Source organism: Chinchilla lanigera, unplaced genomic scaffold (genome assembly GCF_000276665.1).
Source record: "Chinchilla lanigera isolate Chin_1 unplaced genomic scaffold, ChiLan1.0 scaffold00025, whole genome shotgun sequence".
Taxonomy (NCBI): domain Eukaryota; kingdom Metazoa; phylum Chordata; class Mammalia; order Rodentia; family Chinchillidae; genus Chinchilla; species Chinchilla lanigera.
Genome location: NW_004955426.1, coordinates 20,780,932 through 20,798,810, shown reverse-complemented (window position 1 = coordinate 20,798,810; position 17,879 = coordinate 20,780,932). Strand labels below are relative to the sequence as shown.

At 37.5% G+C, this 17,879-nt stretch overlaps 1 protein-coding gene and 1 long non-coding RNA gene across 5 annotated transcripts in view; one reads left to right on the top strand and one right to left on the bottom strand.

Annotated features, from left to right (window-relative positions):
• The window catches only part of Il7r (interleukin 7 receptor), a 32,617-nt gene extending 19,702 nt beyond the window's left edge, over positions 1-12,915 (bottom strand). The window contains exons 1-3 of one of the 4 annotated variants that reach the window (XM_013515008.1): positions 12,368-12,915; positions 11,170-11,340; positions 4,284-4,452 (exon numbers count right to left, since the gene is read on the bottom strand). In XM_013515008.1, coding sequence (XP_013370462.1) covers positions 4,284-4,452; positions 11,170-11,254 — 254 coding nt within the window. In that variant the 5' untranslated portion in view covers positions 11,255-11,340; positions 12,368-12,915. Of the gene's footprint in view, positions 1-4,283; positions 4,453-8,356; positions 8,644-11,169; positions 11,341-12,367 lie in introns of those variants that run through there. The other 3 variants (XM_013515007.1, XM_005386201.2, XM_005386202.1) reach the window with 3 other exon arrangements.
• LOC102010072 overlaps positions 11,161-17,879 on the top strand; it is a 31,603-nt gene continuing 24,884 nt past the window's right edge. Inside the window, exon 1 of the long non-coding RNA XR_001234332.1 lies at positions 11,161-11,219. This is a non-coding gene — a long non-coding RNA (uncharacterized LOC102010072). The remainder of the gene's footprint in view (positions 11,220-17,879) is intronic.

Here is a 17,879-nt window from a genome sequence, read left to right as displayed (position 1 = left end):
CAAGTCCATCCTTCAGATCAACATAATAAACACTAAGACAGTTTCTTGGCCTGAAAGGCTGGTGGCCAGATCCAGGGTTGGTGTTAAATTCATTAAATTCTGAGGGAGGGTACCTGGCATTTACCAAAAATCTCACCTGTGTAACAACTTCAGCAAGATGTGCTATTATCAGTAAATTGTAAATTTTATTCTTTATAAATTTGTATTAGCAGAAGACAAACCCTCTATCAAAGCTAGTTTCATTGTGGGAAAGAAACCTAACCTAACTAGCCGATAGAGCCCTCCTGTACAACTGAACGTCGTTATTCGTTCTGATTTGAGGCCCCAAAATCCCATGCTTAAAGGGTAGATTCCTCATAAGCAACTAAGTGCTGTCTCTAAGCATTTTGTTCTACTAAGGAGATCCTATTTACAATTTCACAATGGAAACATCTTGGACCCAGAGATATAGCTCAGCGGTACAGTGCCTGTCTGGCAAGCATGAGGTCCTGAGTTCAATTCCCAGTTTAAAAAAAAAAAAAAAATCTTAAAAATCTCTTTTCAACTGAAATATCTAAACCCAAGTAGAAACCCAAAATGAGAGCTCTGGACAGACTACACCATGGTAGGTAAAATCATTAGAGAAATTAACTAACACAGAATCTGATACCAGAGAAGTAGTGTTGTTGTTGGGACTATAGTGGACCATGTGGTTCAAGAACCTTTGGGAATTGCTTGTGGGGAGAATTTGGAAAGGTTTGGAGATGCTGGTTGAAAAAGTAGAGCTGGAACACCTTAGGTTGTTCTGTATGGGAGATTCTGGTCAAAGCTCAGAAGATCAGAAGGCTGACAGAAATCCTACCCATAAAGACCAGGCTTGGGAAGTTCCTGCTGGGAAGGACTGCACTGGTTGTTGGACTCTAAATGATGTGTGTTATGGCATGGCAAAAAGTTTGTGTGCATTTTGCTCATGTCCAGATATTTTGCTTGAGACTAAGATTAAGGGCAGTGGACTAATTATTCTGACAGAAGAAATTTCAAAGTAGTCAAATGTTGAGGCAGTGTCATGGCTATTGTTGGGGGCTTTTCACCAGATTTATGTTGAGAATTGAGAGCAAGGAGTCCAGAAAGATGATTTAAAATGGGACTTTGGCCAGAAAGGAAGCTTCAACAAAGCTGTGGGCCATAAAGATAGAGCTGAGGAGATCTCAATTGCTGAGAAGGAACAGGAGAATAGAAAAGGTGGCCTGAATAGGAGACTAGAAAAGATGCATCACAAGAAGCAGCACGTCTTCACTTTTGCAGCCTCAAAACTGCAAAAGTGAAAGACTTTGCTTTGAGGAAAAAGCCACAGAGCACCATGTTCCAGAATGGAGGCAGCATAGAAAACTTGTTCCTCAGAAATGGATTCAGAATACCCAGGAATTAAGGCACTCCACCTCTACAGCCAAGAGAGAGGAAAGCCTGGCTATTGCTCTAGCTGGCAGCAAACTTTGGTATCATCCACATGGTGCTGGTTTTAGGTGCATGCAGAATGCAAGAGTTGTGGGGTTAAAAGGGCTTCCACCCCTATTTCAGAAGGCCTGGGAGGCCAGGCAGTGTGCCCCTGAGAGGGCAGTGTGTGAAGCTGGGAGTGTGAAGGTGAAGGTACAGTGGAGACTGCAGAAATTTGGAAAAGCCAGGAATGTGGATCATCTAAAGAAAGCTACAAGGAGGGAGCAAAGCAGGCCTAAGAGAAAAGCTGTAACCTCCAGAAGGGCCATAGGGGTGGAGTTACTCAAGCCCTTTGGAGTTCACAATTTGCCACAGACCTAACGATTTCAGTATTGCTGAAAAGTCCAAGTCCCAAGTTTTCTCTGAGATGCAAGGAAAACCTCTGTAAGCCTCTGTACACATGAAAAGTTAAACACTTCTCAGAGAAGACTTGGGATTTGGACTTTTCAGCAACACTGAAATCGTTAGGACTTTGGCAACTCTTGCAGATGGACTAAATGCCTTTTGCAGAAAGGGATGTGCATAAGTCTTTGGGGATCCAGGGACAAAATGTTATGGTTCTAATGTAATATAACATTGATATACTTAATGCTGACTCTTAAGGATTGTTAAACCTATGTTATAATATTCAAGTTGTGAAATGATAAGAATGAGCATGTCTTTGTATCTGGAGACCAGTTTAAAGAAATACATCTAATTGCTAAGTTGACAAGTGGTGGATTGTAATGATTGATATATTGTGTCAACTTGAGACGTTTAGAAGTTTAACTAAGAGACTCAGCAGGGGGCCAGAGTCCTCATTTTGTAAACATCCTCATGGTGTGCAAGAGGAGGGCACAGGGATGGTGTGAGTGCTACATCCACTGTAAAGGGTGTGGCCTGCTTATTGTATAAGGGAGGAAAAGAGGCTTGTTTTCCCCCTTTTTTGGCTCTTGTTTTTGCTACCTTTTGCCACCATGAACTGTTGGTTCATGCCATTCCACCCTGCCTTGTAGCCAGGAAATTATGAACTGAAACCTCCATAAACTGTGAGCTAAGTAAACCTTTTCTTCCTTAATTTTGACCATCAGGTATTTTGTCTCAGCAATGGGAGAAAAGTAACTAAGACACTATCTCACAATGAAATGTCTTAAAAATCTCTTTTCAACCAAAATATCTAAACCCAACTAGAAACCTGAAATGGGGGCTTTGGATGGACTAAACCATGGCAGGCAAAATCAATAGACTTGATTTTGGGAAATGAGCATGTTTAAGAGGGAAGTAAGTATGTTCAAGTAGACATGTTAGTGATCAAATACTATATATGAAAGTGGACAAAAAGGTCAGCCTTGTGCTGGCCAAGAAAAACCACAGTATCCATAGCAGTCCATCAGCCTGTTGGTTGAACAACCCAAAATCAAACCTCTAAATGGGAGGGCGTTTTGCCCATAAAAAATTAGTATATTACTTGAATGAGCTGTTTGGCTCTTTAACTGTAGTTTAATTGTAGCTATTGTGGACATTGTAGGTTCATGTTCTCTCTAGAAAGAGTTACAGAAGTGAACAAACAGAGGCAGATTGAGTATATAGTACAGAATCCAACTGCAAGAGCATATTCTCCCAATAATCTCAGCGTAAGGTGCTGCCTGAGTAGATGCAGGAAACTAGTAGGAAGAAGACCAGGAAAATAGTACCAAAAAGGAAGAGGCCAGTAACCACATATGGATCCTAGATCATGCCTCCATGACCATCCAGACACACCTAGATGATGCTTCATTAATCCTCCAAATGGCTCAAAAGCCAATCAAATTGACAACCCTGTCACAAAATTAAAATGAGATGAAATCCAAAGCTTGTCTGGACCATATATAGTAAGGTATTGTCTATGGAATTTAAAAAGTTCTCTTTTACAACTGATGGATCTTAACTTACTCTCCTGAGCATTACACTAAAAGTGAGGTCCTCGGATGGATATTAACTTGGAAATAGCTACTGTCAGGGCTTCACACTGGAGTAATTTTTTTAGACCACCAGAGATAGTTACTCTTGAAAACAAGAGATGACTTGCTGGGGGACAGAGAAAAAGTTCCCTAAGCTTTACTAACTTTCAAGCCAAAGATTTATTTTTTCTTTGGCTTATCTCTGAGGCTTCACAAAGCTAAGAGCTAACTTATTCTTGTAGACTTTGGAAAATTTACATTGAATGGATCATCTGAAGTCAAACTGTATCAAGGAGGTGGAAGTTTTAGGTATATATTCACATTTAGGATTCCATGTTTGTTTTCCATTACTCCTTATATACTGGATGATTATTCTGAGGGATTTATATGTATTGAACTATTTAATCACTATAACCTTCCTGTGAGTTTGATTATCTCATTGTATAGGTGAGGAAACTGAGGACAAATAGATTACATAACTTGTTCTAGGTACAAAAGTTGCTATGTTTATATTAGAATTAGAAAACAAACAACCTCATTACAAAATGCACCTTGAAAATAGTAGATAGCATCTTGTTGGACAAAGAAAAAATTTTTTGAGAGGAATAGTGTAGGAGAAGCAGAGTTTCAATTTTCTATTACGAACTCTAGAGGGATGCGGAATCTTCAAGATCTATAGCATTTGTAGCCTTTGGACCTGACAGATGAACAGTGAGAATTGCTTTTGTCTGGTCTTTTAGCAAAGGATGAAGTGTTCAGGAGTATTTGGGCAATTATTAGATTTTAATATCTCATTAGGCAAAACACTCCTTCTTTTGCAGCTACTGAAAACAGCAGACGGAAATAGAGGCAGAACTTATTTTTAAGCACCATACAAACCACCTTCCTCACCATATTTCAAATTCCAGATTGGTGCTGTTGATCTCTGGGTCATCAAAAGCACAGGTCAGTGAGTGCTGGGATCCATCCACTTCCAACTGAGCATAGCAGGAGAATGAGAAATCTGTGTCTAACTCTGCATCTTCCAAATCTCCTGGGAGGAACAAACATGTAGCTGTTACTGAGGTAAAAGAAAATGCATTAAAAAGTCAGATGTGACCTTAATAAAATGGCAGGCTTGTGGCAGACATGAAGGGTGAATATTTTATCTAAAGAAGGAAATACTAGTGGCAAAGACAAGAAAAAAGGAAGAAACCACCCCCCAAAAATTCAATGTGCAGTTTTCTAACAGAAAAGGTTCATCATCCTTAATAAATAAGTCCCAAATATTGTGCTTGAGAGCGCTAGAAGGAGGCACTGAACCAAATATTTTATTAAAACTAGAATCTCTTCTGCTATATCTGTCACAATGAAATGTTTGTACATTTCAAGTAAGAAATACGCTTCAGCCCTCATTCATATGCTACCTATTTTAACCTTTGACTTCATTACTAGTCTGCTTTTATTTCCTTCCAAGGTTTTTTTTTTTCAAGTGACAGAAAATGATAGCTATCATACAGTCAGAAGTTCATTTCTTAAGAGACTGAATTCCCTTCTATAAAAAGCTATCCCATGTAAAGGCAGTGCTAAGATCTCCTTTCTGTGACAATTTAAGGAAACTTATTTGAAGCCACCGACTTAGGCAAACATGGTCAGAAAAATTCAGTCCTGTAAATGTTATGCATACTCCCTTGGTTATTACATATTGTCACTTCATAAGTACTATTTTTTTAATAGATAATAGTGGTATTCTGGAATAAAGTGGGGAATTAGATATTTTTTGAAGTCATTTTTGGAAAGTACAATTTATCACAGATAGTATTTTATTTTTTAATGTGGGTTGCAGACTTTATCGTTAAGTAGATATTTTGTATGCATATTTCACAATATTCAATAGAAAAGTGAAGCTGAAATAAATATACCAGCAAAAATACTCCAACTGCCCCTGAGGAAATCCTAGCAATCAGACCCATTCTGAGATGGCTGAGTGTGAGCCTCTTACTTCTTCTATCAGTACTTGAAATTTGATGCTTCTAAGACTTTAAAATGAATATGGAACATACTAAAATTGAACCCCCACTGAATACAACAGAGGTAGTCCAAACTGCACTCTCTACTTAAGTAACCTGGTAGACCTGTGGGAAAGTCAGTGATTTAGTTGTAAAGGGACCAACCACTTGAGTGACAAGTGGTTTCAGTTAAAGCAACACATCTCTAACAACTCAGCTAGATCAGAGCTGTGGGCACTGCTCCCAACACAGATGTTTGTCTTTTTTACCTTTACCAGACTCTGTCTAGCTCCTGATTCTACCACCAGCGAGGCTCGCTGTGTCATTTCAGCAGAGTACAGCCCTTTCCCTGGTGATGATGTTAAGTAACATGAGGCAGCCATCATTTAGTGCTCGGCCTTGAACTATGTTTCTTTATAATTTTGTAGACTTTGTCTTTTTTCTAAGAGGAATAGGACAGTTCTGAGTGAGTTGAGCTTCCTTTATATGATAATTCTCACATTGTCTTGAACTTTTCTTTGGATGGTCCATGGACCTTGCACAACAGAGCATACGTTACTATATAGATTCAGTCATCTTGTGGGTCATCTTTATCTCTGTAATTTTGCAATACACGATGTAAACTAGAGAGAAGACACTCTTGTAGATGCCAGGCCCCAGGAGAAGAACTCCCACAGGCAGCCATTCAATCTGGCAAGGTATGTTTGTTGCATAATCTCACATAGTATGTAAATCACTGTTCATTCAATTTTTCCTGCACTTAAGAAAGCAGCTGCATTAAACAGCAAACAACTCATTGGCTCCTTAGCAGGTCTAGGCAGAATTTCTCAGTAACCAAAAAAAGTTCTCCCGTAAAATTGCATTGTATTCAGCAAAGAGGATGTTCTACTTAATGTGACCTGAAATTTTTTAGGTAAAACTGGGGTAAACAGACTTTTGTTTTTATTAGTGGAGTGGTGTAGGTTTAAATTCTAGTTATTTTGCTGTAGTTATGGCCCTTTATCAGGTTGTTTGTAGGGTTTTCATATATAAATTCATGTTATTGAAATCATTGAATAAATCTATGGAAAGTTAGTTTAGAAGACAGCAAACACTCCATTAGTTCAGAACTGTCATAGTTTTCAAGAAATAAATGATGGAAAAATAGGTATTCTAATTCTGAAATTAGAATGGATAATTGGAGTTCTTTTGAAAAAGGGTTCTGTATCAAGTGAAGGTATTATCATGTGGTTTTGAAATTACATAGCACTTTTCCTCTTTTGGTTTTCTGAGACAGGGTTTCACTGGCCCTGAATCACTAGGTAGTCCAGGCTGGCTTTGAACTCATATTGAGCCTCCTGCTTCAGCCTCCCAAATTCTAGGATTACAGGCATGCACCACCATGTCCCTTAGCACTTTTCAACAGTGAGTTAATCTATTACTTTTAAATGCTCAAGTGTTCATATTATTATTATTTAAATATCTAATGATTTAAATTAAAATTTTTATAAAAATTTAGATTTTTTGAAATATGTTTTACAGGCAAGGCAGTGTGGTTTAGAAGACTTCTTCCTACCGCATGGAGTTAGTTGACTGAATGGAACAATTTAAATCACTTGGGTTTTAAAAAAGTATTCTTTCCTTTCTTTCTGGTCTTTATTGGCCTTGTGGTTATGAGTGGACTAACTTTTCTTTTAATAAATAGCAACTGATCATTTTGTAAATTCCTTGTCTCCAAACTGGCAAATATCTTGATATGGTCATGTGAATGGGGAGTTACAGACCTAAAAATATCTGATATTTTAAAAGTTGAAGTGAAAACCCAGTTTTCAGTTGACGTTCTTATTTCTTTAAAAAATTTTATGACCACAGGGGAGAAATAGGGCAACACATTACATCAAAGATAATAAAGTTGTCATGTTTCCTGTCATGCCAATAAGGAAATAGCATAGAATATGATCATCCTTCAAAAAGTGATTTATACACGATCATGATATGAAAAATGTCACCCCTCTGACAATCCCCTTAAATGCAAGGGTTTTCCATCGTTGCTAAGTACTAAGTCAACTGGCTCAAAATATCTAAGCTGAGGAAACATGACTAAGGAAACATGACTCAAAATGTCTAAATTGAAGCCGTAGACTGATGAGTTGATACCGTCCTTTACAAAAACACTATTTACCTCTTAGAGTGAAGGGGCTAAATTTGTAAGAATGAATTGCTGGTCCAAGTTCTCAGGGGCTCCTGCAGCTACTAGATACTTTTGTCTATGGTTTTATTGTAATTGTAATGTACTTTTTACATATCCAGGATCTGCTTCTATGTACTAAGCATTTCAAGCATTCCAGAGAATTATTCCATATCATACACTTGTTGACTATAAAGCAATTGTGTATTTCAATGAGATAACTCATTCAACTCTGCTTCTGTTATTCACCAAGCATCTCTCACCAGTCTGTCCGAACTAACGTATCGTGAAGAAATGTTCGCACATTTATTTAATGGCTATTATATTCTGGATGCTGGCTTAATTGCTAGGTGATACAACACTCATCAATGCAACTGGAACTATTATTTCTGGACTTTACCACATCAGGGAAAAGTATGCCTTTGGAACCTCTTAAAAAGCCAAATGAAACAAATCCAGCTCAATTTTCTGACAATATAAAACTACCTTAGAGATTTTCCAATGAGCATAATTGCAGCATCTGTTCCAGTGTTCTTTTGTGAGCTAGAAGCATCAATCAGCATTTAAGATCCCGATTTGAAAAGCCCCATGCACTTCTTTTTAACAATTCTGACGCATTAGAAGCCACCACAGTATGTCCCTATAAACCCATATCAGGCATTAGAACACACAAATGACTGAGTAAATGTTAAATTCTTGAATTCCATAGCAACCAGGTGGCCTGCTCAGGTCTGTTAGGGAAATGAGTAACCTGGAGCATATGCTAGAGATAATCTGATATTCCCCCCAAAAAGTAAGAGATGACTCACCATTCTGCACATAGCCACTTTCTCCAGAAACAGCACGAAGTAAATAGAAAACTACAGCAAAAGCTGTACCTAGAATTGTCATTCTGAGAGAGAGAGAGAGAGAGAGAGAGAGAGAGTCAGAGACAGATAGAGACGGACAGAGACAGAGACCGAGAGACAGAGAGAGAGAGAAACAGGAGCAAACAGCAGAGAGCAGAAGTGCGAGCCTGTATGTACAAATGAATGAGAGACGGGGAGAGGTCTAGGTCTACAGCTTAATAGTTAACCACAAGTAGGGGAAGTATACACACAGCGTACAACAAGGCAAGTGCCAGAAACAGGAAGTGTGAGTAAAAGTATTACTGCTGTAAGCAGAGGGAGAGGAAATGAAGAGGTACAGCAATTTAAATTATTCTACCTCTGTGGTACTCCTTGCGGACCCTGAAATCACTGTGCTTACTTTGGAATAAGGTTGAAGATTTCATACCAAAGTTCATACTTGAGAGAGTTCATACTCTCTCAGACTAGAGCCCAATTTAAAAGGACCACAAGACAAAAATCTAAACTTTCAAAGTTAATCAATTGTTTATTTCCGGTGAGTTTTGGTTTATATTGTATAAAGTAGTTTATAGTAAGTTTATTTTCTCTTTCAGTTTTTATTTTCCGTTAGTACACCTTTGTAGTACATGATGATCACATTCCTTGTAGGGAATGGATACACGTACAGAGCACGTCTGAATTCTTTTTTCCATTCTCTTCCTCTTTCCTCCCTTCCCCTCCCACAGTAAGTTTACTTTGAAGACTTTACTTGCTATCTTTTAGTTTCCAGAATCACAGTTTTTTTTCTTTTGTTTTCCTGGGTATATTCCTAGCACTTATCCTTAACTCACTCATCATAGTAGGCATTCATTCAAGAATTGCTTATGTTAAATGTAGGTCTTGGAAAACTGAGCCAACGGCAAAATTGACCCCTCTTTCTGTTCATGTAATATGATTTATTGGAAAATAATCTCGCCTATTTTTTTGTGTATGGTCTACAGATGCTTTCACACAGAAATGATAGAGCTAAGTAGATGAGACAGGTATGATGCAATGGACAAATAGTAAATCACTACCACCTGCTTCCTTGTAGAAAGTCGAGTGATCGTCTGTTCAAAAGATAGAAGAGTTACTTTCTTTTTGTATTTTAATGGGATTTTATTTGTGAAAATCTGATTGCCATCCATCTTCTAAGGAACATAGAGCACACACCGATCATGCTGGTACTTATGTGTACAGGGCAGATGCCTGAAACATGACACACATAATTCAGGCTCTCTAAACTTGGGTGCCCATCAAAATTATTTCCAACCTTGCTTCATGGTTAAAGTGGTAGGTGTGCTAAGATTGGCTGACTTCTTGGTAATTGATAAATTGTTTTTTAAGCCATTATCCATGTCCAAAGGTACTAGTTTATATTAGTCCAGTCATTAGTGGACAGATAACATTTCTTGTAAGATATAATTCTACTTAGATCTCCGAGTCATCTAACCTTGATTCTAGCCATAAAGCCACACCCTTTGATTCACAGTGGCTCTCTTTTGGAGGAAGGTGTAAGACTGTAATTATAAGGTGATGAGTTCAGAGGACAGAAAAGGACAGTGAGTTAGGAATTTCTGTTTGATTCCCTACTATTGGGTAGATTGTTCCTATTGGAATATAAAAATGGCTAACTTAGTAGAGATATAAAGCATTGTTCCTGGTGTGAAACAAATCGAAGTCTCCAAAAGCTAAATAAATTACCCTGTCTCATCATTATAGTTATTGTGGTGATTTAATAAGATTAGCAAAGAGCAGGTGAAGTGTCTGTACATTCTTGTCTGCGCATTCTCATTTTTTGAAGCTGATGCAAAGACAAATATGGTCTATACCAGTTATAATGCCATGATCTGTAATACAAACTCCAGGAAGCAATAATTCAACTGACAGGGTCATATTCTGTTACTTCCATCTGTCTGAAACTTCTTTTGGCATTCTAACATACTTTGCAAGCCATACAAAGAGAGATGAACCTACCGATCTCATAGAAAGACTCCTAATACCAACTGGTCAAGTATCTCCTGTCTTCCTTGTTTTTTGATTTTTCAGGCCATGTTGTACATCAGGCAGTGATTTGTGTCTTCATGACTATTCTTGTTTTGAAAGCTTGGTTAGAAAATTGTAAGTCTTATTCATAAATTTTGGTATGTTTGTGCACTGAGCTGAATATCCTTTCTAGAAAGTAGTGATTATAAATTCCCAGAAGTAAGCAAATGTTCAAGGAGCAATCACAAGTTCTATATATTTGCCAACGAAGATCTCATGAGCATTTCTCAAACTGTCACTCAACAAGTGAGTAATTGGGTCATGTCTCTTTAAATTCTCTTGTTTATAATGTAAGTGGACTATCATTTTGATTGTATCTCTTTCCTTTAGTTGTGAAGATGTGAAAGAACAAAGTCAAGACACAATATTTTTGTACAGCATGTGCTAGTTTGCTCAGGGGATTTCCACTAGTGTGCTTACCCATTTTGGGTAAGGTAAAAGATGCCAAAAGGACCTTCGTAATAAACTAAATAAAGTATAGTTAATTCAGTGAATAATGCGATGTGTCACTCATCCTTCTAGATATTGTGGGCGAATGGTGGTACTTTCTTTACTCTGATCTGATTAGTCCTTTGAAACTTACAAAAACTAAGGAAGAACAGCCTGGTTTCACATAACCTCTGGATGAAACACATTTACTAATTCGCTTTGTCATCACTGCTTGTAAGACAAACACAGACAGAAGAATGAGATCAGGAAGAACAACAAACCTGAGCTTCCAACGGTGCAATCAGGACCCAAGCATCTGAGCGTGAGTGAAGTAGGTTCTTGAGCATACCTGTTTGCTTGAATCATCCAACTTCTTTTCTCTTATCATTTCCTTTCATCATTACCTTTTTGTGTCCCTCTTAGAGGTGTTGTCTTTTTTGTCTCATGTGTTTCTACAATGTGATGTAATATTAAAAGAGAATGTCATTTTACTGTTTCTCGAAAGCAGAACCTACCGATCTCATAGAAAGACTCCCAGTACCAACTGGGCAAGTATCTCCTGTCTTCCTTGTTTTTTGATTTTTCAGGCCGTGTGTGAAACACACCAAATTCATAAAAAACAATTTTATTTTTGTTACATATTGTGAAAGCTTACAAGATATTGAGTAGTGAAGCCCTAAAGAGTTTTTTTTTGTTTGTTTTGTTTTTTGAGACAGGGTCTTGCTATGCAGTTCATTCAGGCTGGCCTTGAGCTCACTTTGTGTAGCCCAGGCTGGCCTCAAACTTGCAACGATCCTCCTGCCTCAGCCTCCCAAGTGCTGGGATTACAGGCGTGCACCATCACGCCCGACAGAGGCCCTAAAGAGTTAAGAGAGCTGAACTTTCACTGAAATTTCAGATCCTGGAATCTGGATGTTACAGGAATACATGTACACTTTATTTGATTTTTTTTTTTGTTGGTCATTAACCCAGTTAAAGTTCAATCCAGGAAAATCCATACCTTCCGTCTATTTCCTCATTAGTAAGAATAAAAGTTTTACTGGGCAAACTCAAGCTAGCATTTAAACTTCTTTCTACTCTGTATCATTTAGATTTATCTCTTAGGATTAAAAGTTTTACTTCTGTCTTTTACAGAAATTACAAATTGAGTGGAACAGATACAAATGCATCACCTGTGTTTCAGCACCCTTGGGAAATATGCTAGTTCCAGAGTAAAAGTAGTTCTATGAGTCAGTGTTTACATGGGTTTATAAAAACACCCTCAAGCCTCTAGTAATTGTCCCCAATGAGAATAATTTAAGCGTCCTTTACCTTCTGCTTGTATATTGAGAACAATAAAGTGAAACACTCCCACCGCCCCCACCAATAATAGCGTGTATTGAAACAGTAATATCCTAGGCAAAATGTTGAAAAATACTCAAAAATTTCAAAGCCCATTCTATGAAATCTTTGCTAATCCTCTTCTAACTAATAACTTACCTTCCTTAAATAATGGATTTTATTCTTAAAGTGAGAAACAGTCTTAGGGACTTGTCTTCTTCGGGTCGGAGGTGGGAATGGAGGAAAGCCTGGGCAGTGGAGGGAATAGTGACTCCCTCAAAGCTATGGAAAAAGAGAAATGAGCATTCAAAAGTAAGTGAAGAGAGCTGTAGAGGAACTTCCTGTTGCTCTAGTCCCAGACTCGTTGCCTTGATAATTCGATCAGTTTATGCTGAGTCAGTCCCTAGGGTTCTGAGGGGATGTCCCAGAATCTTGAAGTTTCATTTCCAGGGGCAGAGCGTTTTCCTTGCTGTGCTTCTTCTCCCATCTTTCTTGCCTCCCTACCCCACGGTGTCACTCCATGTTCTGCTCCTGTCCCTGTGGACGCAGTTTGAAATGTCACACTTGTGTTGTTTTTCCATGATTTTAGCTTGTATCTTTGGGTATAACAAACATGGAATCTTTGAGTATTCACTTTTTGCTCCTTGCTGAAGACATTTCATCAGAAAGGGAATATTTTGATTCTAAGGCATGTTCTGACTGTTGGGGCTACTGGTCAGGAAGTGATGAAATATTTGTAGAGGGACATCAGTTCAAGAGCCATACTCTTCCCCTGGCGACGGGACATCACAAACACATCACTGTCAAATGCCAGACAAAAGAAAACATTCACCATGCAAGAAAAAGAAAGGAAGGAGAAAACATCCAGTTAATAATTTTAACCAAAATGTAAGAATTTTACTTGGAATTTTGAAGGTCAAATTTTTTACTGCTGGTAGAATATAAAGTAAAAATAAAGTTGTTTTACATAAATAAAAGATCACATTTCTTGCACACATGAGTATTTTTCTGCAGTTTGAAAAACAGCACAGTTTTTATATTGCCATGGACTGAGTCAGCCTGAATAGAAAGAGCTGGGCACTTAGGGTTCAAGTGAGGTCAAGAGCAGGAATCTCTTATTTTACAGATATTCTCACCGAGCCACACTAATTCTAGGTAACGTCCGACTTCATCTACTTGCAGCAGTTCCAAGAGACCTGCTTACAAAGCTGGATCATAACTTCTGAGATTCATTCTATGGGCAAACGTTAAAAAGCTCCAGGGTTCACTGTACTTCTCTGTAGTAAGAAGGATATATCTTGTGGAAGATTTCTTCAAAGCAACAGCCAGGAACAAAGGATGTCATATGGGCTTCCTACCTAAAATAGGAGATATAGAGCTGCACTGGTTTGGATAGAAACAAGGAAGGGACATGAGTTTGTGAGTTTTTCCATAAAGTTGATGGAACTCTGATAGAGGGTGGATACAAAACTGGCATGTCCATTTGTGCTCTCACTTGGGGTCCACAGGTAGATAAGGGGGTAGCCAAGAAGTTCCCGCTTGACAGTTCACAAAATTTGCTGTCCATCTTTCAGGAAGAAGATCAATTGCTTTTCCCAAATTCCCAAAAGTCTATGATCTTAAAGATGTTAAAAGCAAACTTCCATCTGACTTGAAGTGGAAGGTGGGTGATCAGACACAAAGAGGTCAAGCCAAGGCTTTAGCCCCTGCAGCTGTCCCTGCTTCCCTGATTTGAGAATTTTCTTTTCTAATAGTTCTCAACCCTGGCTGAGCGTCCAGCTTACTATGGAACATGTAAAGTTAGGTCTTTTTAGTATTGTTCTCAACATCTAGTGCTGCAGTATCTGCTAGGACAGGCCTGGAAGCCCATTGTGAATTCTCGACGCAGGAGCGATGGAAGCCTACTTGCCTATATTGCTCTGCCACAGCCCTGCCTGCTCCTCCCAGGAACCTGAACGTGGGTACAGTTTTCATTAACAGCTGTGAATATTAGAGCCTTTATTTCCCCCTGCCTTTCCATGTTACATTTTGCAAACTCCTTTCTTTTTGTTTAGTAGAGTTGGACTTTTCTGAAAAGGTCTTAATGGGGAGAAAAATAAACTAAAATAATAACAAAGAGTTTATGAACAAACTTTTTTTTGCTTAGATGCCTTAGTGAAGCCTTAGCAGGAATTAACTAAGAGCTATTTAATTCAGATGTTTCTCCTTTTATGCCTTAGACCTGACCAGTCTCAATCCCAAATCCATCATCCTTGCATCCCTTTCTTACCTGTTTTCATTTCTTTTGGAAATGACCAGTCCTCTTCTCACCCCTAAAAATCCTCCATCTTCAGAAGAATTAGTTCAGTTGTTTTCCTTCAGTATCCTTGGCATGCCCAGGCCCCCAGACTAAAAGTACAAGGTCAGGATAGAAGCCTCCTGAGACCACTATCCATTAGGTTCCCAGCTGCTTGGTTGTCTTGCTTTATTTTCTGTTCTATGTCACTTCACCATTGTTTTCATATCCAATCTTGTCACAGGCCATGTGGCCATTCTGCCAACCTGAAATGAAAGAACTCTCTGAGTCAGGATTGCCAACTATGTTATTCCCGTGTAAGTAAATTCTCCAGTATAACCACTGAAAAAGAACCAAGGGAGCTTCATTACTATAATCAAGCTCATGTCCTCTTTCCTTTTGCTGCATACAGGCCATACATTTCTACCTTCTGTATCACTTGCCCCAGTTCCAACCTCTCCCAAGGCCTGGTTAATGGCAGCCTTTATCTATCTTACTGGAAAGACAGTAACGTAATGTCATATTGTTTGAGATCCAGAGTACACCAGAAGTCTTCAAATTGTTTTCTAGATTTTTCTAGGAAGAATTATATTGTATGCAAGTATGAGAGTGCCTCATTCTTTTGCATGTGTATACCCAGTTGATGGAAAACTTACTTGTTGAAATGATTGCTCTTTTTCTTTTCAATTGCTCCATCACTGTTGTCTGAAATAAGTTAACCATAAATTTGAGGTTACCTTTAGGGCTCTGAAATCTATATTTATCTTTATGGCAATACTGCACTGTTTCATACCATAACTTTGTAGTAAGCTTTGAAATTGGGAAGTGTGAGTTCTCCAACTTTGTTCTCTCTTTTTTCAAGATTGTTTTGACTATTTTAAGTTCCTTTCACTTCCATATAAACTTTAGAATCAGTTTACTAACTTCTAAACCTGAAGTTTATGGAATTTGATAGGACCGCATTGAATCTGAAGACCAGCTTTACGAGTATTGTTATCCTAGGTCTTGTAGTTCGTTAATGTACTTTTCATTAAGGTTTCATTCTAAAGTTTTCTCTTTCAATCATGTTTTGTAGTTTTCATTATACAAGTCTTAAGCTTTACATCTTAAACATGCTTCTAAATTCTTTATTTTTTTCTTTCTGGTGCCTTTAGTTTTCATTTCATGCTGTTGATTTCTTGTGTGTAAATACAATTGCTCTTAGCAATTGATTACCAAATATTGATCTTATTACTTGCAATCTTTCTGAGATTATTTATTAGTTCTAATAGTTTCTTTCCTTCTGTGCATTTTCTGGGAATATAGAAAATTTTCTGTGAGTAAGATCTGTCATAAGTAAACAGAAATAGATTTACTTATTTCTTCCATTCTGGAGGCCTTTTACTTCTTTTAGTTAATTAATTACACTAGTTAGGTAGGATCTCTTATATCAAGGTGAATAGCACTTATGAAGGAAGATATCTTTGCCTTCTTCTTGACCTTAGGGAGAAAGGATTCTTTCACTATTAAAAACAATATATTTTCAGATACCATTTATCTTGCTGAGCAATTACCCCTAATTTGTTGAGTATCTTAATCATGAACATTGTTGGGTTTTCAAATGCTTTGTCTGCATCTACTGAGATGACACGTACTATTCATTTTTTAATTCAACTAATATACTGTTTTAGTTTTGCTCATTTTTAGATGTTAAGTCAACATCCCATTCCTGGGATAAATCTTATTTGCTAATGGCTTTATAATATTATTGAATTCAAGTTATTAGTATTTTGTTGGGAATTTTTATATATGTATTCCAAGAGGATATTGATTTGTGGTTTTCTTGTAATGTCTTTATCTGGTTTTACTAGAGAGCAGTGCTGACATCGCAGGGTAAATTGGGAAGAATTCCATCCTTTTCTATTTTTTGAATAGTTTGTCAGACATAGGAATCAAATTTTTTCAATGTTTAGTATGATTTATCTCAAAAGCCATTTGTTCTGGGATTTTATTTGTGGGAAGTTTTAAAACATTATTAACTTGAAACCCAGAGTAAAAATACAGAGCAAAACAAAAAATAGATAATAGGAAATAGAGAGATAGGTCATTCTCAAAGGGGAAGAGGATCAAGAGGTGGAAGGAGGGGGAGGGGTGCGCTTAAAAAAGAATTGGAATGTATGTATAAGTACTGACTCCACATTGAGAATGTAAACACGTGCCGCAGACATGAACCAAAACAAAGGAAGAGGATCAACAGATGGGTGGAAGGAGATGGGAGGGAAGAGAAAGGGGATGAAAAGAAGAATGATGGTGTATTATTTAAATGTACCAATATCCCAGTGGATTTTAAACATTACTTGCTATGTATGTGCTAATAAACTAAACTAAAAAAAAAAACTTGATTAACTTGAGACCATGATGTTACACGAAATAAATCGGACACAGAAACTTGAAAACCACATGGCTTCTATTACATAAGAAATTAAAAATATAAAGAAAGAGAAAATAAAAGATAGATAACAGGAAATGGACAGGCAGATCTTTTGTAATGGGAAAGGGAACCCAGAGATGGAGGAGGGCAGAGAGGTGGGGGGAGATTAAGAAGATGAGGAAAGGAATAGGGAGGTGTTACATACATGTACCAGCTCCACACAAAGGATGTAATCAGTATGTAATGGTACCAATGAAAATTAAAATTTAATGATAATAAAATGATATCTGAAAAAAGGAAATTATTAACTCAGTTTCTTTACTTGTTTAGAATATTCAGAATTTCTATTTCTTCTCGAGTGAATTTTGGTACTTTGTATTTCTAGAAATTTATTTATCCTCTAGGTTAATTTGTTGGCATATGGTTGGTGATGGCATTCTCATAACTAATTTTATTATTGTAAAGTCAGTAGGGATGGTTCTTCCTTCATTTCTGACTTTATTAATTAAAATCTTTTCTCTTTTTTTCTCACATGGTCTAGCTAAATCCTTTTGTCAATTTTATTAATCTTTTCAATAGCATCTTTCTAACGTACAAATAAAAATCTATGGAGAGGAGAAAAGAGAAGAGGGAAATACCTCTTAAAAGTCTGTTCTAATATCTGATTGGGGGAAGTATTACTGAAAAGGAAGTCAGGCTTTCGTATTCTACTGTGAATAAGTGGAATCACAGTACAAATACAGGAAGAGATGAATCATAGTCCAGATGATGTGATTTGAAGAATTATATGTTGTTCATGAGACTTCAGTGAGATGAATCAAAAATCTTTTCTTTTATATTGTGATATGCTCATATATTTGCACAAAGGACAGAGAGCTCTTCTTTCAAGCTACATTTTATTTCATAGTAGAGACAAGAACAGTGGAAAGCATGTTTGACTAGGAGGACAGGGAGGTAATCTTTTGGGGTTGAGGGAGGGGAAAAGA